This window comes from Cupressus sempervirens, chromosome 1, assembly GCF_028749045.1.
Source record: "Cupressus sempervirens isolate cs-2001-9-10 chromosome 1, ASM2874904v1, whole genome shotgun sequence".
NCBI classification, from domain to species: domain Eukaryota; kingdom Viridiplantae; phylum Streptophyta; class Pinopsida; order Cupressales; family Cupressaceae; genus Cupressus; species Cupressus sempervirens.
In genome coordinates this window covers 65,681,450-65,706,500 of record NC_143118.1, presented here as the reverse complement: position 1 = coordinate 65,706,500, position 25,051 = coordinate 65,681,450, and the positions used below count along the sequence as shown (strand labels likewise).

At 35.5% G+C, this 25,051-nt stretch overlaps 2 protein-coding genes across 3 annotated transcripts; one reads left to right on the top strand and one right to left on the bottom strand.

Moving 5' to 3' along the window:
• The first annotated feature begins 568 nt into the window (after window positions 1–568).
• On the top strand, window positions 569–9,039 carry LOC149576176 (protein CORTICAL MICROTUBULE DISORDERING 2-like). The gene is made up of 4 exons (XM_089816545.1): window positions 569–1,341; window positions 5,631–5,903; window positions 6,076–6,167; window positions 7,625–9,039. Exons 1-4 carry the CDS (start codon window positions 730–732, stop codon window positions 8,583–8,585), a joined length of 1,938 nt encoding a protein of 645 aa, XP_089672671.1. The 5' UTR covers window positions 569–729; the 3' UTR covers window positions 8,586–9,039.
• Window positions 9,040–11,282: 2,243 nt separating this feature from the next.
• Window positions 11,283–16,393, bottom strand: LOC149576175 (vicilin Pin k 2.0101-like). 2 transcript variants are annotated; one of them, XM_089807894.1, is made up of 7 exons: window positions 16,235–16,393; window positions 15,782–16,112; window positions 13,734–13,915; window positions 13,456–13,536; window positions 12,961–13,275; window positions 11,806–12,202; window positions 11,283–11,643 (listed from the first exon to the last, which is right to left on the bottom strand). In XM_089807894.1, exons 2-7 carry the CDS (start codon window positions 16,098–16,100, stop codon window positions 11,486–11,488), a joined length of 1,452 nt encoding a protein of 483 aa, XP_089664020.1. In that variant the 5' UTR covers window positions 16,101–16,112; window positions 16,235–16,393; the 3' UTR covers window positions 11,283–11,485. The 2 variants fall into 2 exon arrangements, with proteins under 2 accessions (XP_089664020.1, XP_089663430.1); XM_089807304.1 differs by lacking the exon at window positions 16,235–16,393 and having other exon boundaries at window positions 15,782–16,118.
• Between the last annotated feature and the right edge of the window lie 8,658 nt (window positions 16,394–25,051).

The window sequence follows — 25,051 nt, the reverse complement described above, 5'->3', positions numbered from 1 at the left end:
AATTTTTATATTAAGCTTTGGTCGAATATTCAAAAAGTCATTTTTTGAACACAATTCACTGAATGCGCTATTTTAATGAGTTGCATGATCACACATTCAAACCTTAATTGTAAATAGTTCAAAATCCATTTTACGTTTCTAAAAAAATGAAGATCTTATGACATCCCATGTAGCAGCTACATGTTACCAAATTTACCCTCATCACTAGGGCAACGTCTATACAGCCACGAAAATGCATTTCCGTTCGAAGGAGAGGACTTACTTAATTTTTTAAGAAGTTAGAAAAACCAATGTAAAGGAAGTGCATTTTCGTGGCTGTATAGCCACGGGCCACTTTGCACATGGCAACTTCGACAGCAACAACAATGGCATCTCGCACGTGCCACCTGCCATAAATAGCAACTACAAAATGTACGTCACATGACAACCAACCACTATCCCCCAAAACAGTTAAGACTACGTGTCCTCCAACATCCGCGGAATGAATCTACCCCTTCCACTCCCTCCCAAATGGACGGCCAATATCTCACAGAGCAGTCTTAATGGTCATATTTATACGATCAGTGTCGCGAAGCACGTGGATTCAATTCTAATTTCGCAGGTTATAAACAGAAAGTCTGAAATTTTAATGGCAGAAATAATTGGCACAAGAATAGCCTGGGAATGGAACGAATGGAGTGTTATATATAGGCGTCGTAGAGCATTCGAGCTTCCCTCGCGATTGAAAAAATGGCGTCGTTGACAGCGGGGGTCTTGCTGAAACTGCTGCAGCACATGAACTCCGACGTGAAAGTCGCCGGGGAGTACAGGAGCGCCGTGTTGCAGGTGATCGGAATACTCCCTGCGCTCGCCGGAAAGGAGCTCTGGCCCAACGGGGGCTTTTACCTCAAGGTTTCCGACTCCTCACAGGCCACGTATGTCTCCCTCGCCGACGACCAGGCCGACCTCATTCTCAACGACAGGCTCCACCTCGGACAGTTCATCCACGTGGCCAGGCTGGACCCCGGGACTCCCTATCCCGTCCTACGTGGCGTCCGGCCCGTTCCACGTCGGCACCCCCTCGTGGGCAACCCCGAGGACATCCCCGTTCCTTTCGGCTCGCCTGCTCCTGACGTGACATCTTTGAGGAGATCCGGCGGTGCCACGTTGGATGTCCTGAAACGGGATGCGTGTGGGGATGGAGGTCGGGGGATCGAGTCCCATAAGGGTAGGTCTGTGAGCAGCGGGAGTAAAGGGAGGCCCAGGAGTGTCAAGGAGGTCAAGAGCCTGCGACGAGGCTGGGAAGGAGTTTTGGGATCTACTAATAAAAAGCTTGCCGCCAAATCTGCTTCTTTGGATCATGTAAGCTTCTCTTCTTTTCCATCCAACTGTTTTCTTTGACATCTGTGCGTGTTTGAGTTAGTCAGTTAAACATGAAAGAAAGAGATCGATTTAGAAATGAGTTCATCTTCTTGTGGGTTCTTTTATTTTATTGTGGATCTTGATTAAGAAATTTGTGGAGGTTTCTCAAAGTCTTGCCTTCTTAAATAGTTCATTTAGACTGTTCGTCGTGTATCCCCTGTCGTTCAATTTACCTCTTTATTGCAAAAAGGAAGAGTTCTTTTGTCCTGCATTTCTTTCCTCAGGAAATGCCCATCTCACATTTAAAATGATGAAACCTGGTGAACTTTCTTTTAATAGCCATCTTTAGATAGTATTTTTTTTATGGAGGTCATTCACAAACAAGTTTTAGGTTTCTGATACGGGCCCACGGTACTTGAAACCTTTTCGGCTAAGAGCCAAGGACTATGGAGCATCCACGCTGCCAAATTTGCCCGGGCACGATCTCGACCTCATCTCTGCACTCGACAAGACTTGATCCCTGGTTGGCTCTTTGTGAGAAAATGAAGAGGTCGATGAGATAAGTAGTTGAGAATTATAAAAGAATACTAATAATGAAGCATTTGTTATTTTAGTATCTAATAAATAGAATGATTAATGAAAACAAAATATAACAAATCATATAATATTGATTGACCAAAGAACTATATATTAAATTAGATTGTGTAATTTTTTTAGTATTTGTCGAACGGCTACATACTATTGTAATCAGTTTATCTTAACTCGTTATTAAAAATTTTTATTTTCACCAATTGCTATTTAGTATTTTTTTTTTCTAATTTTTTAAAAAATATTCTAAAGTTAACATTCTTATTTTTGTTAATCCTTCTATGAAAGAATGTATTTGTGCTTTTCACTTTTAATTACTTACATGTCTAAAATTATTTTAAGCATTTTAAATTATATTAAAACAATGTCAAAATTAACCTTAAACTTATTAATTATTTTACTTTAAACCTTAACATTCAATTCATTTAATGAATAATTATTTCACTATATTATAAAACTATATTATAAATAAAATAATATCTCTAAATATATAATTTCAAATTCTTAATCTTTGATAAGTTTATATTATAAAATATAACATATTTTTAAACTAATTTTTATTAAATTATCTTATATTAAACTATAATTCACTATTAGACAAATACTACCACTAAGTGGCACTTGTTTAATAAAACTTCACATTACATTTCATGATGCCAACCTAAACAACATATATTAACGAGAGCTTTTTGAGAGCTAGAGTCCCTGCCTCTAGGGAAACAACTAGGGAAACAAATTGGATGTAATATTTAAAATTATGGTTTTGAAAAGAGAAGTTATAAATTTTATCAAATTTAATTTAGATTTTTAATTAATATTTTAAATTTTAGTTTTATAGAATAATGTAACGACTAGCCATTGTCTAAAAATATACAACTTAATGTAATGCATTGTAAAATCACGAAATTTGAATTAATAGATTTTTAACCAAGAAATTAATTTTGTTTAGAATTTTATTACATAAGTTAAATTTAGAAATTAATTGTTTTAAATTTTTTTAATTAATATATACTAAAGTCTATATATATAAAACAATACAACTCTTAATAGTAATAATATATTTTAATAAAAAATTAAATTTAATAATTATTGATTTAGATAAAATTAATTTTTAAAATAATTTAAAATATATTAACATTTTTTAAAACTATTTTGAAAACTAAAAATTGTGATATTAATATTGACAAGATATTATTTTTGTTGTGGAAGATAAAAACATGACTTTTAAAGAAATCTAATGAACTTGTGACAAATATGCGGATGATAAAGTTGTAATTAATAATGAACTTGTCACAAATATGGAAAAGATAGAGTTGTAATTAATGAATTCATTAATGGATGTTAGAAAATATTGTATTTTTTGAAGTGGGAAAATAAAATAAACCCCACCAAAACTGCAATGGACCAATTAGAAAAAGGTAATAAATCAATATAAATTAATTTAAAAATATAAAGTTTGTTGAACTTTAGAACTTAGTATTTTTTTTTGGGTTGTACAAATTAGCAAGGGGGCTAAACAAAAACATTAATATTTTACCTCTATATAGGGACTAATAAAACTTCTTATAATGCAAACCTATAAAAACCTTGCCAAATAAACTATATAGGGGAGAGGACCCAATAGTTGTGCATCCTAACTTCGTGCTTCTCAAAATCCTATGTGAAAATTTCAAATCACTCTCATTTTTTGATAGTAGCTTACTTGGCAAGTCCCCTGCTCATAACTAAAGTTTCAGAGCCACATCACCAAATATGATGCCACATCAGCATGTTTTTTGTCGAAGTGTCCAAAACAGCCAAAAAAATAGTGAGACCAATCATAGTGAATTGGAGACCCCCATACTTGTGCAGCTGACATGGCATCACACTATTGGTTATTTTTTGGAAAAAGGGACACTTTTCATTCACTTATGGGTAATCATCATTAACAAAACAACTTTAGAGTCACATCCATTAGTACAATCTTGTCAAAAATATTGGATATTAAATCAACAAGTATGAATATTAAGTTAACAACTACTGTCACAACTATTGGAACACGCTCAAGTATTGGGTCCCCTATGTAAATCGGTCAAAATTTCTCTCCCATTTAGTTCTCATATAAATAACTCGTAAATTTAATTTTCTTGGAGGCCATAACGGCTCCATGGTACAGAGACCCTCATTAATCTCCTACAGTTAATTAACTTTCTGGCATAATTTAAATGCTCCGGCACTGGCTTAAAATTCCATAAAGAGGTGAAATTAATAAACAAGAACTTTAATTTATGTGAGCAAGTAAACAGTCTGCTGTTCTGTTCATACATTTACATGACATCCGCCTACGCGATTAACACCACGGAAATTATAGTGTCTAGTTCCATATTGCAGAATAGTAAACATAGTATTAACAAAAGGCAAGTAGCACGTCTGGGAAAGAAATGCACGTAAACATATCTTCATATGGTGCACACTCTATAATCAAGCATCAATCAGTTTCAACATTGTCTCTGCTATAAAAGATGCACTTAGTTCTTCCCTTCCACTTTTCTTTGGGAATAGCCAATCAACCCCTTTTACATTTAAGGTGATGATTGCTAGCGTTCCCCATAATTACAGCCCTCAAATATGTTTTTCCATCACATGCTTCCACATAGGGTTGATTTCTTTGACATAAAGTGTTTTTGTCTCTTTTGCTTCTCCCATTTTGTTTTGTTCACATGATAATTGTATACTTTTCAATTGCCACCTTCTTTTATTTCAATGTCAGTGTTGGGACACTAATGCTACTTAATGTTACACTTGTTCTTTTGTTTCCTCCAAGTCATCTTCTTATAATTTAGTTTCTCTTGAACAACCATTTTGAGCCAACGATAAACTTTTGACTTGAATAGTGGAAAAAGTTTACTTGTTACTCTGTATTGTATCAAAGTTTCAAACTGACTATATATAGAATTAAGCTTGATAAACAAGAAGCTGATATGCAAACAAAAAACTGAAACAAGAATCCGAAATCTTTAATTAGGATCCTTAGCTATGATGCTCTCCACGGATTACCCATTGAATATCAGGTACATGGGTATGTGTACCAGATACTTGAGTACATGGTGTACGAGATACACAGATACGTGTACCAATAGTCACAATGCATCCTAGAGGTATCGGTACGAAGACCTGTGCAACATAGTCTGAAACTCAATTGTATCTTGTAACAATTTTTATAAACATTAAGAAATATGTCAAAAGACACTTGATTTAAAGTCAATGTGATTATAATAGACATCTAAATAATACTTCTTGAATATAAAGACATTGAAAAGTAGTAAAGAATATGCCACTACTGATGGCAGAAGTTAGACCTTCCCAACTGAAATGTCAACAGTTGGAATAACTCTACATTTATTGTTTTTCATTATTGAATGTGAAATGAAAATCATAGAACATTTCCTTGAGATTTTTTCTCTATTCAAAGCTCATTATTGGTTAAATCTTTAAACTAATGGTGATTATGTATGTGAATAATGATGGTGTCATCTATCCCTAGTTTTGTTAGGTCCCCAATGCCAGTATTCATTGCAATGCTCCATGTTTTATAAGTTTTACATGAACCGAAACAAATGGTTTCTCATATCAAATCTACTAACAAAACATTTCCTAATAATGCCATACAGATTTTGTTTGTTTTAATATGCTGCATTGTTATGGCTGCTTTGAAATTGCAGATTCCAATGACGAAAAACCTGTCTGGAACAAGTGAACTATCCCCAAAACCATGTAACCCAGGCTTATCAACATTAAAGGCGAGAACTGGACAGGGCCCTGAAAATTTAAGAAGTATTAACTCCCCATCCAATCAGAACTCTGCATGCAAGAAGACTTGCTCAATTGCATCCATTCCTTGTAACCTAGTGAAGGCATCTGTCAATAACAAAAGATTGACTGATGGCAGTATTGCATGGGATTCTCTTCCCTCAAGCTTTGTTGGAGCTGGAAAGGTATTTGTATGTATGCTATTAGTTTTTCTTTCGTGGAAAAGGAAGCAATTTTCTTGTTTGATGGTAGTCTTGTGCTGCATTCGAAATGAATTTGATCACGCAGACAAATTTAGAAACTATCAAATGGTTAATTAATCCTTTAATTATATCTGGTTAGTGATTTTCATTGCAGCAAGTATTGGAAAGAAAAGATGCAGCTCTTTTGGCTGCAACAGAGGCCTTACAAGAAGCATCAGCAGCAGAAAGTGTTGTTCGGTGTTTGAGGTAATTCTTAGGCAAAATTTGAAGTTAAAAAAACTATGGAGTGACTAGCAAAACTAAGTAGGCATGCTTTAAATGATTTCTGCAATATTCACCAGTGTACTATGCACTTATTAGGTTTAGTCTGCCATGTTAAAGCTTTGATGCTTATGAATGATCTTATCCACTTCCAGAATTTTCTGCATAAAGAATGTCTATATTTAATCTCAAAAACAGTATGAAGTATGTTTGCAATCTAAATTGTTCTTGTTATTGGCTTGAATAACACATTCTAATTTCTTGTTTGTTTATATGGGTCATTTTGAATTACATTAATAGGTGGATCTTATTGAAGAAAGAAGTAGCTAAATGAACTATCTAAACAAGTCAAATTTTAAAGTATGTTGTTTGAGTCTGTAGATTCTATATGAAAGGATTATGCAAACTGTAAATTTAGTCTATAAAACAGAAAAAAATTGTTTGTAGGAATTTTGAAGAATGCATCATCTTTCCGGTAGATGGACTGACCACGCAATTTCATTAAGCTCATAGCTTTAATTACATAAAGTTCCTTTAAAGAGATCCATATTTTATCATCTTTTCAAATTTTCATATAATTTCTTTAAAAAGTCTATATTTCATCATTTTTTTCAGATTTGTAGGTTAACTAGTTAGTCATCTATGAGAAAATGATCTATAGGATCAGCACGATCCAGTAAAATGTTAACAGAATTTGTTGATTTAATATTTTTTACAATATTATATCAATAGTCATGATATTAAACTTAAAGATGTTAGTATTGATGATGATTACCTATAATTGAATCAAATGTATTTCTTAAAAGTTAAAAAGAAACAAAAAAAAATGTGATCCCTACATCAGCACACCAATGACATGTGATTTACTCATAACTACTGGTCTAACTATGTTTTGGTCTTCTCTGAACATCTCAATAAAGAACATGCTGATATGGTTTTGAAATTTTAGTTATAAGTAACATACTTGTCAAGTTTGGCGTTGCAAAAAATTGGCAATGATTTGAAATTTCCACACGAGATTTTAAGAAACATGAGATTAGAATGCTCAACTATGGATCCTGTCCCTAACACTACCTATTGTTATCTAATCCAATCTTCATGTTTGTAACATTTTGTTAGCTATTTGCAAGAACTTGGATTTGATTGTGCGAATTTTTTTAGCATTGACGTTTTATCACACTCTGCATTCCATCATTTTCCTTTATGCTCTCTTATTGCTTGGTTTCATCCTGATGATGCATCATGGAGTGTGATTCAAAACGTCGATGCTAAAAAACTCACACATATCAAATCTAGATATTGTTGCAAATAATTATCATAGATTGTGGAAATTTTGTTCTCATTTATTTTGTTAGCTGATCCGACCTTATGTTCGTGACATTTTGTCAAAATTTTCTCAATTGCTTATTAAGGATTTTGCTAAAGGAAACATTGTTTTCCAGTATGTTTGCAGAATTGTGCTCATCAGCAAAGAAGGATGAACCTCAGCCTTGTGTGGCGCAATTTTTAGATCTTCATAGCAGGGTGGGCAAGGCATTATCTGTGGCAGATGACCTGGCAAAAAGTGAGAATTGTGGAGACGACAAAAGCAATATCAATTCAGCAGTAGAAGCTTGCAAGCTTTCATCAGAAGGAAGCAAGAGTGCAAGTTTGTGGATCCGTGCAGCTTTAGCCACAGATTTGTCTTCCTTTACTCTTCTCAGAAAGCAAACACCAACTGCTGGCCACAAAGAAGCTGGTAAAGAAAACCCTGTTAACAATCACCTCTTTCTTGTGCTTGACAATTTTTCAAAAGTACTTGCACTCAAAGCTCAGAATTCCTCTTTATCACCCAAAAAGGTTTCTCCACCTAGAAAAGCTTTGGGTAGTCATGACAAGAAGAGTTCACATTCAAATGATTGTAAAGGTGGGCAGGCAAAGGTTTCTATGAAAGCTACTAGGAGAACAAATTCAAATGGCATCACTGGAAAGAATGATGGTGGGAGAAATATGGAGAGAAAACACCAAAAGGATCTTCCCCTGACTGAGTGGGTGAAAGGAAGAGGTTTGAATGAAACTGCAGACTTAGCTAAACAGCTAATGTGCAAATCACAAAGATGGTTCTTGAACTTCATGGAGGATGCCTTAGATAGTGGTTTCCAAGACATAGATGGTACTGAAAGTGGGGTGGATAATGAAGGAACTAGAACTAGTGCACATTCAGAAAACTGTCAAGTTGCAGGTATGTTATCACAGCTAAAAAGAGTGAATGATTGGCTGGATGAGACTGGGTCTGCAAAGGAGCAAGAAGAATTCATAGATCCAGAACTTACCATGAACTTGACCAGTGTAAGAAAGAAAATATATGAGTTTCTTCTCCAGCATGTGGAGTCTGCAGCCACCGCCCTTGGTAACCAATCTTGATGGTCGCGTGGATTGAAAGAGCTGATTCTGGATTAGATTGTGCATTAGATTGTGCAGTAGTTTTCATATTGACATTTTAGGTCATGTTCTATGATTCATTATCAGGATTATTATTGAGTTCTTTACCCATGTGGATATAGCCTCCTGAATGTGGTATGTACATGACTTGTGGGAAGATCTGGTGATAGAGCATATTCTTTTTAGCAAAGAGTGGGGTTGCTTCCCAAGACATCTTTTTTGTATTGTTGTTCCGTTCGAGCTGTAACATCGACATTAAATTTCATTATTGACAATGTCTTGTGGAACTCAGTATAAATGAGTTGCAACAAAGAGGTATAAAGGATCTTTCCTCTGTTGTAAGAGAGGTAGAGAATATTTCTTTCAGAGAAATTTAATTGTCCCAAGCCAATGGCTCTTGTTGAGGGGTAAGATTTATATTTTTTCCAACGGTAAATTTCAGAGTAGGCAGATTTTTCTTTAATGTACAATTTTATCTACAAAGTTGTTTTAGCTGTCCGATATGTGAACACAAGTCTTAAGCTGAACTTCTTCATTGATAGACCTATTAAAAACCTTTCAACTTCACTAATAGACCTAGAACCCATTGAATTTTTTTAAAAGGGTGGTTGGTAAAGTTTGATTCTATAACAACAGTTCCAAACATATATAGTCTTTAGACTTTTTCTAACACAATTCCCTTTTCTTTGCAACTTAAAAATGTTGATGACATGAGAACTTAAAACGATTTATGCCATTACATGGACTTACATTTTATCTAGGACCCATTTACATGACTTTTTCTTAATTCTAAATTTGCTTCTAAAAATTATTTCCCTCTATAGTTTTTAACTTATTGTTATAGAGTAGACAAGATGAATTATATTATGGTAATTTTTATTTATTTATGACAAATAAGATGTTTTTAAATTACGTTTTTATAATGATAATATAATTTTTATTTTTGAAAAACTAAGTGCTGATTAATTTTTTTGACATAATTAGTGACACTGATATGACATGTCACCCAACTCCAAATAAAATGATTTTGACCTTGAACTTTGAATCAATGAGGCCACCAAATCCATAAGCACATTGGATCAGCAAAGGCACAAACCAACAACTGCAATAGCCTAGTGAGGGTGTGGATCAAAGGCACAAACCAACAACTGCAATAGCCTAGTGAGGGTGTGGATCTGATTGGGGGACACCACAACCACCACTACTTAACTAACATAACTACAGGTGAGCCCTTCTTAAAATATAATATTCAAGACTCAGCACATTGGATCAGCAAAGGCTCAAGCCCATAATCATAACAGCTTAGCGTAGGATTTGGGCAGGGACACCACCACGACTACTTAACAAACACAAATAAGTGATGAACCCCTTATTATAACATAATATTAAAAACTCGATCACATACCAAATATTTAACCACAAGTTTTAAAAACATAAGTGCTGCACCCCTAACACAAGTAACTGGTGAACCCGTTATTATAACATAATATTAAAGACTTGATCACATATCAAATATTTAACCACAAGTTTTGAAGTGCCTTTGATATATGTCTCACAATTCTCTTAGTTCTTGATCACATATTAAATATTTAACCACAAGTTTTGAAGTGCCTTTGATATATGTCTCACAATTCTCTTAGTTCTTTCTAAGTGAGGTTGTGGGGAATGACATATACCTTGAAAACTAAGCATAAAGTCTACGTGTACTCAAATAAATGCGTAAATGCTTTTGTAAACTATCTTTGACATATATTTTTTGACTTGTTATTTATGTGTAGCTTTGTTGATTGAAATAAAGCTAAAAGAACTTTGAAAGGAACTCTTTGAAAATAAGGTGTAATGATGTTATGAGTTGATTTGTGATTTGTGCTAGGAGGCCCAAAACATTTAGGCAAGGAAATGAACAATGAAGCAAAGGGGAAGGTTTTTCTTACAAGTAGGGATATTTACCAATATATTAGATATTAGATATGTGAGTCCCAATATATTAGATATTAGATATGTGAGGGGACATATCAATAGTGGTGCAAGCACTCAAAAAGCACTATTATCACAATTATATACAACCATTTACAAGGAAATTTGAAATGCAAAGAAAGAAATTGGACAGAGTATAGATACTGTAGAAATTAATTGGCAAATTAAATTAGTAAAAAAATATGTTGGAAATATAAACTATGTTGGAAATATAAACTTTTATTGTCATACGACATTGTATTATGGAAAGATGCACTATTTAAAATATATATTGTTTCAATACTTAAAAATATGCATTGTTCCAATACTTTAGTTTTGGATCATTGTTTCAATCCAAAACTAAAATTGTAGACTTTTTTTTAGATAGCTTGTGTTATTTAAATCATAATTCAATTACATCTAATGATTTTTCTTTCATTGTAAAATATGAAATTATTTGAATGGAAACATTTCTATCATTTATAAAGCGCTTAAAGGGCTTATATCTTTATCTTTCCTTCATGCCAATCCAAAATTAATTCTAAACGTGTTTAGATGGTTTATGTTATTAAAACCGAAATCCCCCAAAATGGCTTGGATCAGTTCTTGTTATTCAGGCTGATAATGCTTGCCTTTTGATAGGCATGAAATCATGGAATTCCTGGATTCGAAAAATGATTTCAATGAGGCAATATGCCAAGGACATCAAACCATTCTTCGAGATGATTAAAGGCATTAATATATTACTATGATATATAGACAGGGATAGTAGATTAAGCGTCTCTTAAAAAAGGTCATTACATATATTCTCCTTCATTCCACCTGGCCATTCCGCCATTTTATTTCATCCTCTTACTTACACTTACCCTTCACTAGAAGTAAGCTAGAAAACAGAAACAGCATGCATACTACTCCAGAGGACATATTTACAGAATGTCTCTTGACCCTCTTCCCGATTGAGAGTGACGCTTCAAAAAGATCTGATCATTCTGTGACTCGAACATCCTCTTCACTTCATCTTCTCTTTCCTTGAATGACGCTGCCAGAACCTCATTCCTCATTTCCCTTAACTCAGAGTTCTTGCCTGATACATACATCAGTTATCACATGATTTATTTGTTACATAGAAATGTTTATAGCAGGAGGCAAGTATACCTTTCTTCTATGTCAATTAAATTTCAGAGGTTCTATTACTTGTATCATGCAAAAAAGGAAAAGAAGAGGGCAAAAAAGGAAAAAAGTATACCCGCGTAGAAGATGACTTGGTTGCGCTCATTGTCATTGACAGTGAAAGCGAGGAGTTCGAAGCGCTGGTTCGATGAAGATATTTGAGTGGAGAGATGCCCCGCTGGGACTACCCAACAGTCCCCTTGTTGCATTTCCTCTTCTATTCGGTGATAAGACAACCTGAAATCTCCTCCTCTCTCACCCTCTTCTTCTTCTCTTCCTCTTTCTCTTCCTCCCTCTCCTCTCCTACTTTCCCTTTCCCATTCCCTTTCTTCTTCTTCTTCTCCACCACCACCTTGTCTCCTCATCTGCTGCTGAGCTCCCTCTGGTGAGATGATCTCAACTCTACCTTGACCTCTTACAACACACATTATCTTGTGTGCCTGACTTTCTGAGTGTGGTGCACTCATTGCATTCTATGATAAATGAAGTTACAAATGATCTTAGGATTTCACAAAGTTTGACTTAAACAACACACTCTAAATTAATTCAATACAAATATCATCACATTCCCTTCATCATTACTTTCTATTGTCACTAGTAGCATTAAATCCAAAGAAATGACATTGTATATAATTCAATACAAATATCATCACATTCCCTTGTCATCATTACTTTCTATTGTCACTAGTAGCATTAAATCCAAAGAAATGACATTGTATATTCGTCACATTCCAATCATCACTATCAATCACTTTCTATTGTCATTAGTGGTGTTAAATCCAAAGAAATGACGTAATATATTCATCACATTCCAATTATCACTATCATCACTAATGTTAGAGCCACAAAAGTTAATATACACTAAACTTTTGAACCAAAAATCACTAAACTTTGAATCACTAGTGTGTATTAACATTGAACCAAGAATCACAAAACTTCGAAACACTAGTGTAGAGCCACAGAAGTTAATATACACTAAACTTTGAACCAAGAAACACACTCCTCAATTCGATTATATTAGATGATTAAATTTTGACTTCAAAGCATCAAAGGTTTTGGCTTAAACAACACACTTCAGATCGAACATTTAGATTAGATAATGATATCAGATTAACGAATGATGCGCCCATGAAAGCCTAACATAGCACAAGTAGAGAGGAACTACTTATAGGGATGAGCCCATGAAAACCTAACATAGCTCTTATGGGGATGAGAGAGTATGTATACTTACAGGTCCAATTCTTACATAGGAAATCCCGATGTCTCTTCTCTGTAGAGGGCCCTTCACCAGATCCTCTTCATCCCCTACAATCAGCTGTCCATTCTCATTGGAGAATCTCGGCTTCTTCTGCTCCAGATTGAATGGTTTGTAGTCTTGCTCCTCACCCTGAGATCCCCTCCTCCCGAATGGGAATCGGAATTGGGTCCCAAGATTTCCCTTCATAAGCGACATCAAATCCCTCCCCTGCCCCTGTTCTCTGTTGAAGCTTGCAAATGCCCCTTCATCCTGCCTGCTCAGCACCCTCTGAATGCGTCCTCTTTCAGTCTGATTTCACAACAACTTGTATCAGATAAATCATAATGACCATTCAATTGGATTGGAAAACCCAACAGTAGAAAAAAATCTTCCAGTCCAGGAAAGTAAGAGTCGCTAAATCATAATGGGCATTGAATTGGAAAAACCCAAGATTAATTAAAAAATACTTTAAGTAAGAAGTGTGCGTACATTGAAGGCGGCTTCAAGAGTCTCTGTTCTGAAAGCGGAGAGGGCAGAGGGTGGATTTCGCCCACCTCCAATGTAGAAGGACTGGTCAAAATCAAAACATGAAACCCTAATCAGTATCAGAAATGCAGCATGAAACCCTAGTGAGTATCAGAAATGAGACATGAAACCCTAAACCCTAGTGAACATTAAAAAAATGCGACATGAAACCCTATTTAACGCTACTGAATATGAGAAAATGCAAAAGGTGGAGTGAGAATCAGATATAGTGAAAGAGAAACCTCGTGATGTCGCTGAGGGTAAGGGTTTTCATTGTGCAGCAGATTGATGGCGACCAGTCGTTGGCTCTGGGCATTATTAATCACATAGAAGATGGCACCTGCCGGAATGAAGAACACGCTCCCTCTTTCTAAATTCTCCTCTCTCGATTTCCCCCCAAATACCAATCCAACAGTTGCTTTTCCTATAAACATTCATTTCCGAAGCTTATTAACTTTGAAAGAAAAAAACACAATATCCAAAGCTTAGGAAAGAACACAATACGGATCACACACGAACATTTCCAATCTGAAAACATCTGGGCCTGAATTATGATTGTCATGATTTAAACAACAACAGGAATAAAAAACACAAAATGGATTACACCAACATTTCCAATCTGAAATCCGAAATCATCTGTGCCTGAGTCACGATTGAATTCCAAAGCCTAGAACTTTGAACATAGAATTGTAAAATTTCAGAATACTGAAACGTCACAATATGGATACACTTCCAAACATTTCTAATCTGAAATCATCTGGGCCTGATATGTTGTGATCAATAACTCACACTATTGAAAAACTATCAACACAATAAGGAAGGGAAATTTAAACTGTGAAACGAAGAGTGTGATACATTATAAACATTAAATTCCAAAATTTTAACTTAGAAAAAATCACAATAAGAAAACTTAAAAATCTTAACTTCAGCAAAAGATCAACACTACAAGAAAACTTAAAAATCTTAACTTCACAGCAAAAGATCAACACTATAAGAAAACTTAAAAATCTGAATTTCACAGCAATATCAACACTTGAGGAAAACAGCAAAACTACACGCAAGGAAAACAGCAAAACATCGGCACAATAAAGGAAATTCAAACTTGGAAACGTTCTGATTATGAATGGTGAATGTGATAAAAAGTGAGACATAAATTTTAAATTTTAAAACAACACTTTGAAGCATCCCAATGATGTTTACACATACTCTCACATATAATATAAAGATGACATAATATGAAGATGAAGAGTATGATTACAGACGAAGAGTGTAATAACTCATACAATTAAATCTAAAAATAAAAACATCAAAAAAATATTAATATTAAATTATATAACTGAACAACTTTAAAACATGTTAAACATTCACTATCAATACAATATGGAGATGAAAAGATCAGTATAAAAATGAAAAATTGTGTTAAATCTGATATCTTGATAAGAAACTGAACAACTTTAAAACATGTTAAACATTCACTATCAATACAATATGGAGATGAAAAGATCAGTATAGAAATGAAAAATTGTGTTAAATCTGATATCTTGATAAGAAAATTATTAAAAACTCGCAAAACATTCAAATCCAAAAATAGCAAAATCACATATAAAAAACTTTAAAACATAAAAAAACTCCCACACAATTTATACAAAACCCAATAAAACATCTTAATACTATAAAGAAACCTAAAAACATTGAAACATCAAAGAACTTCAACATCTTAATACTATAAAGAAACCTAAAAACATTGAAACATCAAAGAACTTCAACAAAATATCAAACTTAAAATTACAACATCCAGATTATAAATAAAGAGTGTGAAGAGTGTGATCAATAGTAAAACTCAATAACATAAAAAAGCACTCATACAATAGAATCTTAAAACAGCAAAATATCAATACAATAAAAAGCTTGAACTTCGACAGATCCTAATTAAAAAAAGGGTGAGGAGTAACTTGAATTTTGCCACATTCTAGAGTGTGACAAATAGTAGAACTTTGAAATGCCAAAAAGAGAGTGTGATCAATAGCAAAACTTAAAACTTTAATAACTCTTAAACAATATAAAGAGTGTTGAATGTCGATTAGTGTGGTCAATAGCAAAACTTAAAACTTTATTAACTCTCAAACAATATGAAGAGTGTTGAATGTGGATTGATGGCGCATCCAAATAATAGATGAAATGATGAAATGTGTGACACTCACCCTAACATACAATCACATTAAAAAATAAAACACTCCTTACACAATCGAATCCAAAAACAATCCTTGTAACTCTTACACAACTTGCATACCTTGCTTGATAAACAAGACATGATCTGCACTGCTGGAGTGAGGAAGCATGAAAGAGTTGGGCTCGATGTGGAAGTAGTTCACTTCAAAACGCTGGAGATCTCTTGCGAGAACCCGGCTGTACCTGAATATGGGCACTGCCCTTACTTCTCCTCTCTCACTCCTCAACCTCCTCTCATGCTCCTCCGCCTTGTATATGTACGGATTCCTCCTTCCTTCACCCCCTCTACTGTTCTCTTCCACCTCATTGCACCGGATTGAACTCCCTAAACACAATAACACAAGAGCCACACACGCCAAACACAATTTGCCCAACGCCATGACTATCAATCCCTGCATTCAAACAATGTCAGCACAATTAGGAATCCTACAAACTCAAAACATGCATTTCTTCTACTATGATCTTTACATACTTCAACTCTACCACTTTGTCTAAAACTATGATCTTTACATACCTCAACTCATAAACAGTGGGTTATTTTGGTGGCAACCTGAAGTGAGAGGGGTAGGGGGCAGTTTATATAGTGAAAAGTTGAGGGTGAAGGTGAAGGTAAGAAGGCCACGTATTTGCAGATGGATGAGAAGAAAAATGAAATGGTGATGAGTAAGCCATGAATGAAGCCATATACGTTGAGTGTTAGTGTGAAGACATTTGTGAATAAGGAGGAATCTCATGCAGAGATGCCTTGGCACGTAAGGACGTATCTGATCTGAGACGACAAAGAACATTACCCCATTGTTTCCCTCTATTCCTAGTGTTGTGCGCCTGCTACAACCATATGCCTACATTCAATGCATTCTTCTTGTTATTATGTTATGTTGTTTATGCATGATTAAGTTGTAGGAAGATTTGTTTGTAACATTTTCATTTCTTTACTTTAATCAAGAAAGGAATCAATGGCTCCCCCATCCAAATCTGAACCTCTATTATAAACTCTTTTTGGACAATGGCAATGGCCTCATTAATAATCACTACACATTGCACACTGAACACAAGTTTCTCTTATAAATTCTTAAGACAATGTGTAGTGGATCTCATGCATCACATGTTGAGCATGGACCTCTCTTAGACACTCTTTTGGACAATGTGACAACGTGCATTAGACATTGGTAGTAATCAAATGTTGCAAGTTAAATCGTAAATCATAATATTTGAATTATTTCTTTCATTTTTAACCAACAAAGTCCATTCCTTCATTTTAATTTCCTTCAACTCTTTTTTTCATTGTGATGATGGTGCACAAAGTATGATCCAAAATATTGATGCAAAATAATCTCACATAATTGAATCTCAAAACATAAATTATTGGCTTCACATTTTATTTTCCTTATTATTTGCTTGATGTCATTAATACCATAATAATAATAATAATAATAAGCAAGTTTTACTTTAGGATATTGTGTCATTGCCGAAATATTTATGTTATTATTTTAGTTATTACCGAAATTTGAATATATGTTCGGTAGTCTTTGTACCATTCAATTTGTGAAAATTGGAGATGCTTTAGCTTGTATGTCACTATCAATGTTTGTCAAACTTTGACTTTTTGATTGTTTCAATCCATTTGATAGGGTTGCCCTTTGGATCCTTCTTTGCATGTTCTAGCCACTAAAGGTTTTGTTTACTTTCTCACAATTTCTATTTTAGCAAGGTGAGTTAGGAACATTTCCCTACTTGGGTAGCTTTTTAACCTTTTAAGGACCACTTATAGATGTTCCACTGCTTGCCCTTATTGAGGGTGAGTGTAATGTCTAGGAGACACTCTAGTACTTAGATAAATTTTGTTTATCTTGGTGATTGGTGATTCAATGGTATGAAATTCAGTCTTATTAGAAATCATTTCTCCTAGCTCCACCTTGGATTCTTCAAAATAGGTGGAAATGGATTAGGAATAGACAAATATTTTGTTTTCTAAATATTCCTTGTGCTTTCTAGAAGTCTCCTATATATCTTTGGAATACAACCCTTGCCAAAAGTGAGAAGAAGTTGGCTTGCTAGATTACTAAGTGATTTCATTATCTTTCCCTATGTGCAAAATCAATCATTTGAGCCATTTCTAGCAATGAAGCTTAGAAATATTTCCTTGGGCATAATATTTCTCCAACCTATTTGGCCAATAGACATTCTTAGAAGGTGATTGGCTTTCAAAGGCTTCTTATTATGAAAGATATAGTGCACATCCAAGGCACTCTTATTGCCAAAATGACTTAGTGTTCCCAAAAAGCTATCAAACCCTAGATCCAATGTGATGGTTTTAGATTTATGGATAGTCTTTCTTTAAACCAACATAATGTTTGATGGTCATTGATCATTTAGATTCAAGGGATATCATTATCTTGTATTCATGGGGCTCATGCTCTACATTTTCATGAGCATGCCATTCATACTCTGAGGGATCATTTTTCTAGAGACACTATGAATCTCCATTCCTATGAGGATATTTGATGTAGGACACTACTATATTTGGCCCTATTTTTTTACAAAAATCATTGACAGAGGGAGCACAATTTGTGAAATTGATGGTTTTTTTTTCAACTGCTCCTCAACATCATCAAAATTTTGACTACCTAGTTTGAGATTGTAAAAAATTCCAATGGTCATGGGAAACACATAACAGCAAAAAAGACAAATGTGAAATCATCTCCATAGTCGATTGTGCACGAAAGGCACAATTCCAATGCAAGGTTTGAGTGCAAAATTTCCATGTGGGTGACTCAATGTTGCAAGCCAACATATCATCGGCATTACCTAGATAAGGACATGTACTACTTCAAGTTTATGTGGTTTGAAAATGAAATTCCTTGAAACCTAATTTGTGTGATTTGAAAATAAAATTGTTTGGAAGCTTATTTATGTTATTTAAAAATGAAAATTCCTAGTTTGAAACCTGATTTATTTCAAAATGAAATTTCTTGATATGACAAAATAATTGTGCAAAAAATCATCAATTACGCCCTAAAAAATAATATAACCCTTGTCTTATTTGAGCAAAACAATTTGTGGCACCAATTTTTTCAAGATGACTTCATGTTAGTACTAAGTTGCAACACCAACACAACCTCCTGATCCAACTATACAATAAACCCATTCCCATGGCATTCATATATTTATTTAGTATATTTGTGCATTGAGTATATTTGTGCACTGACCCTAAGCGACTTACACACCATGTAAGCATGTACATGCATAATGTATAAATACCCCAAAAAATATACACGCCTTAGCCTATATCCCTTGGTTGTACATGGATTTGATGTAGTGTTTTGACCATGGGTGCTTTTCTCTCTCCTCTTTACATACACAAATCAATGATAAAGAGAAACCAGGGGGCTACACAATGGAAGCTTTTGTTGAGTTGGGGGAATGAAGGGAAACTAAGAGTCATTAAATTATGTTTGATTGTGTTATAACTTATGCCCCCACCTATTTTTTCCATTCATTCATTCATTTAGGATTTAGGCGTGAATATATATTTTCTCTCTTGATGTGCCCTTGTGATCTATGTCTCTATAGTGATCTTTTTCAATAGAGAAGAAAGAAAGGGAAGATGAAAAGGAAGGGTCTTGTATACATTTTGTAGTACAAGTGGCTTCCATGCAATCACATTAGTGGCTAGCATGAGTAGCAAGAGGCCTCAAAAAATAAAGACCTGCCACCCCCCGCCTCCCCCTCCTTTAAAGATAATGATATATACACATACTCTTCCAACACCAAGAAAGCCTATCTGAAGTGTCCCTTTACTAGTTTTGTATGATATTTCCAACCTCTAATCAGATCTTTAAGATCAAACAATCAATATTTCAAAGATCCGCCAATTTCTCAATAAACCCCAAATTGGGTATGCCAAAAATAGTGCCAAAAGCTTCACAGCTTCACCTATTATTAATAAATATGAAAGTGGAAATTTTAAAAAAAAATTGAGCAGCATAACAGCCTATAAAATGACATTTCTAGATCTGTATAACATGCACACAATAGCTCCCAAACGGAGGACAAAAAAAATGCTCATCGGGCTCCCGAAAATAGCACAAAATAGCCCAGAATCACCACAAAAACTTAATAATCTATCACAGAAGTATAATCATATCCAAATACATATTTTCAGCTCTATTTTAACATCTAAAAGTCTGATATACAGCAGCAACCCAAACTGATATGAAATACTCAACTGGAAACACCAAACTCTTACAAAATATATACCCGAAAACCCACAAATCTGCACTATTCAACACAAAAGCAAACTCTGCATGAGCATGCACATGGAATGGCTTCAAACTCCTTTCCTTAGCCTTCCTGAAAACCTGCGAACTCCCGTTCTTGGGTCTCCTCCACAGGTTTGGCAGCCTCTGAAGAATAACAAAGAAATGAGCAAAAATCAAGTTCTGGAATGAGCCCAAAATGCCTCCGAACCCCTTAAAAGAGGGCATAACCCTAACTCACATCCAAGAGGGGTCAATAAAACATATTTTAATAATAATTTTCATTTATTAGTCCATTCGCTTCCAAAGATTATCCCCTTTTGCTGAAACTTCACCTTTTTGGGCCTGCTTGCCTTAGCAAAGATTATTATTTTTAATTATTTGAAAAGGGGACATGACAAGTCCTCCCCTTCCAAATATTGCTTTTCCTCAAGAAATGGCTGAACAATAGACCAATCAATCCACCTAGATCCCAAATGTAGTCATGAACTATACTATTTTCAATTAACACAGGCTCCTGCAATATCCTCTACAATATAACCACAAGGAATCCATAATCAAACTGACAATTACTGCTCAACCAAACTCCAAAGTCACAACTTCCACAGTCAGAAACCCACAAGACACAAACTCTTAGAACATCAAAACTCAAGTAAAGTGAACAAATCAAATTGCCAACATAGTAAATACCATCAACGCATCCCACTGGCCTATACGGAATGTATAATCCAACTCTGCAACAATGGTGAATGCTCTCGAATGAAACTGTACCAAGTATAGAGAATCCACACACTATACAACTCCTGCAGTCAACACAACTCTGCAGATCACCGGCCACTGTCTCATAACCATAACTCCCATGCACCCCTGATGGTGAAAAGCCATCACAAGATAAACATCAAGAAATGGAACCCAAACCAAGTTTGTCTGTCATCAACTCCTCAGCACAAGCATCAAATTCTAACTGATGTTCATACCCTGCAATATAATGTTGATAAAAAAAACCAACCTTAGTCAACAACTCACCATGAACAAGTGATACAACCCACTGTGACTGATCACCATCTAAGTCAGGAGATGTCATAGCCAAAGGAGTAGAATCAATAACAACACCCGTTGAAGCATCACTCCAAAACTCCTGCTCTAAGTCATGTATTATCAAGCTGTCAACTGCAGGACCTATCGCCATGTCATGCCCATCACAACTCTCATCCCAAGGCATCAAACTATCCCATAACTGATGATAAGCACTAGGAACCAAAGTACATCTCTGTATCATCATCTCATCAACATGGTCATCAAAGGTGAATTGATGAGCATACCTCACAAAGTAATGTCGATAGAATGCACCAATCTCGGTTAGTGGCTCAGACTGCAATCTAGATGTAACTAACTGCAATTGATCACTAACCAAGTTGGAACTGACTACTACCTCTGAAGACATCACCAAGGGAGTAGTATTACTATCAGGAACCATGACAACTGTCGGCTCACCAGCATCACACATGGTATTTGATACATCATCTCTAGTCTTTGTGCCATTAGTACTAGAGGTCACCACCATGTCAGGCATACCACAACAATCTGTTGCAACATCCAACTCAACTGAACCTAACTCTAGTGGGGAAAAACCCGATATGCGAATGTTAGTATCAAGGATTGATGCATCCCCATCTCCACTATCTTTGACAATCTCGACCATGGACATCCTCAGATCACCAGACACCATAGCTTGTGACTGTATAGAATCTGGTAAAGACTGTAGTTGCTCTAACTCCATGGTCACCTTAGCCAAATGAAACTGTGACTCCTTGAAAGCCAACTGTGTACTCTCAAGAATCTCAAAAGTCACCTCAAGATGCTGAGTAAGCTCACTCACCTCATCTTCCTTGGCCAACAATGCATCGTATGCTGTACTGCCCCATTCCATAAGATAATCTCTATCGGCTACCAGTTGCATATAATCCTGTCTCAGAATTCGGAAAGCCTCCCATAAAGAGTGGAACTCTGTCAAGGAAAGATAACTGCCTCCTTGCTCATCACTAGTAGGAGAACCCCATCCATAAACTGCTAACAACTGATGAGCAGCATCAAAATGCTGGCAAGCAATAGTAATGTCTTGCTCACTAACTCTCAACTAATTAGACACATGATGGCACTAGCTAGCCTGTCTCCTACAAACCTCCTCTGATGCACTGTCTAAAGGAGTATTCTCAAAGTTACTAGTCTCTAGAGTATTACCATCCATATCCCGTGAATCAACTCCAAAGCTCATCTCAACATATGGAGTATTAAAAACTGTAGCACTGATGTCTAACTCCTCTATACCAAAAGAAACTGCCAAGGAAACTAAGTCTTCAAAACTACCCACTGCATCCTCCTAGATGTCATCAATGCCAATATGATCCTGGGACTCATCTGTGCACACTGCCAAATATGAAAGATCATCAACACATTCGAGCAAGTATGGTCAACTGGATATATGAACAAAACCCAACACCAGTGTATAAAAACTAATACCAGCATCGGACAAGCTGTTGGCACAAGAAAAGACAACACCTTGCAATCTGCTAATCAAATCCATGATAGCACCCAAACAAACACTGCTACCAAAAAGTGTTAAAGATCTCCAGTCAACTGAATCCCAAACGCCAATATAACAATCTCGAGTCCATATCTGTAAACTAGAATCAGCTGGTAACTCAAGGAAACTCCTCACCTGATTAATGTGACCAATACCAAGTAACTCCATATACCTGTCATGATGAGATAATGAAGTCACAATACTATCTTTGTCCACTTTCAGCCGGCTAGACAAATCATGTGAAGTACTACCAGCCTCAACCTCATGTGTCGAAGCATCTAACTATGCCTGGTACTCTTTCTCAACAAAGTCATGAATGCTCAATGTCTGCTCAGCTCTAGCAGGTATCTCACCATCATGCACAACAACATCCTCATAATCATCATCTGAACCCACTATGCTATAGTCACTACCTATTGTAACTATACTATCCTGAATACCTGTGACATCACCCTTTGACGACCTATATACAATTGTCTCAATTTGAGTATCAAGTTGACCATTACTATCAATCTGCGTAATATCCTTTCTCACTACCTCCTGCGACGAAGTAGAATCTGAGACCTCAGCTTGGCTATAAGCTAGTTTCTCAAACTCTTCATGCAAGTTCTTGGTAATTGTGTCATCTACCCTGTGAGAAAATTTTCCAAATAGAAATCCAGTCAACTTATCCACCTTAGCTAGGTCAGACAACATGTCATTCATTTTATGGTGGTGCTCAACCAACTGTTCAGACATGTCATGGCTTATTTTCCTAAGTTTATCTCGAATGTCTAAATAACCATCCTTTCTACTATTCTGACTCTGGATATCAATTGTCCAAGATCGTGTCCTCTGAGACTCTGTACTATACCTGTCCATTTTGGATAAAGTAGAGTGTAACCTCAATAGGTTATAACTTCTTCAAACACCAAGAACTAACATGCAATTGATTAGAAGTAGCATGAAACCATAGATTTTGACATGCAGCTAATTAGAAGCAACATGCAACCACCAAATTCACCAAGAACTAACATGCAAATGATTAGAAGTAGCATGCAACCATAGATTTTGACATGCAACTGATTAGAAGCAACATGCAACCATAAATTATGACATGTAAGATCTAGGTAGTTGTCAAAACTGACATGCAAGATCTATGTAGTTGTCAAAACTGACATGCATGATTTGGGTAGTTGTCAAAACTGACATGCAAGATCTGGGTAGTTGTCAAAACTGACATGCAAGATCTGGGTAGTTGTCAAAACTGACATGCAAACTTCTACAAACCCTCAGGCTGGCAAGATCATGGCTCTGAAACCACTGAAATTTCCCTTTACTGGTTTTGTATGATATTTCCAACCTCTAATCAGATCTTTAAGATCAAACAATCAATATTTCAAAGATCCGCCAATTTCTCAATAAACCCCAAATCGGGTATGCCAGAAATAGTGCCAAAAGCTTCACAGCTTCACCTATTATTAATAAATCTGAAAGTGGACATTTTTACAAAAAATTGAGCAGCATAAAAGCCTATAAAATGACATTTCTAGATTTGTATAACATGCACACAATAGCTCCCAAATGGAGGACAAAAACAATGCTCATCGGGCTCCCAAAAATAGCACAAAATAGCCCAGAATCACCACAAAAACTTAATAATCTATCACAGAAGTATAATCATATCCAAATAAATATTTTCAGCTCTATTTTAACATCTAAAAGTATGATATACAGCAGCAACCCAAACTGATATGAAATACTCAACTGGAAACACCAAACTCTTACAAAATATATACCCAAAAACTCACAAATCTGCACTGTTCAGCACAAAGGCAAACTCTGCATGAGCATGCACATGGAATGGCTTCAAACTCCCATATTAGCCTTCCTGAAAACCTAAAAAATCTCATTCTTGGGTCTCCCTGGAAACTTGCAAACTCCCGTTCTTGGGTCTCCTTCTCCATAGGTTTGGCAGCCTCTGAAGAATAACAAAGAAATGAGCAAAAATCAAGTTTTGGAATGAGCCCAAAATGCCTCCAAACCCCTTAAAAGAGGGCATAACCCTAACTCACATCCAAGAGGGGTTAATAAAACATATTTTAATAATAATTTTCATTTATTAGTCCATTCACTTCCAAAGATTATCCCCTTTTGCTGAAACTTCACCTTTTTAGGCCTACCTGCCTTAGCAAAGATTATTCTTTTTAATTATTTGAAAAGGGGACATGACACTGTCTATGATGGTGCTTTTCTTACACATGTACACACCAGGCTGAGGGAATCCATTTTAGATTGGCAATATGATATTCATCTTTGATCTATGTCTCTCCATACATCTCATCTCATCCCATTTCTCCATCTCTCCTAACACCCGTATAAGAAGTCAACACAACATCTCCCCACAACCCACATATCAGATTTTGTAAAAGGTGTCGAGGGGTAAAATGGGATCAACCAGCCTAACACATTGAGAAGGGGGAAGACTGAGATCAACCCCTTGGATTAT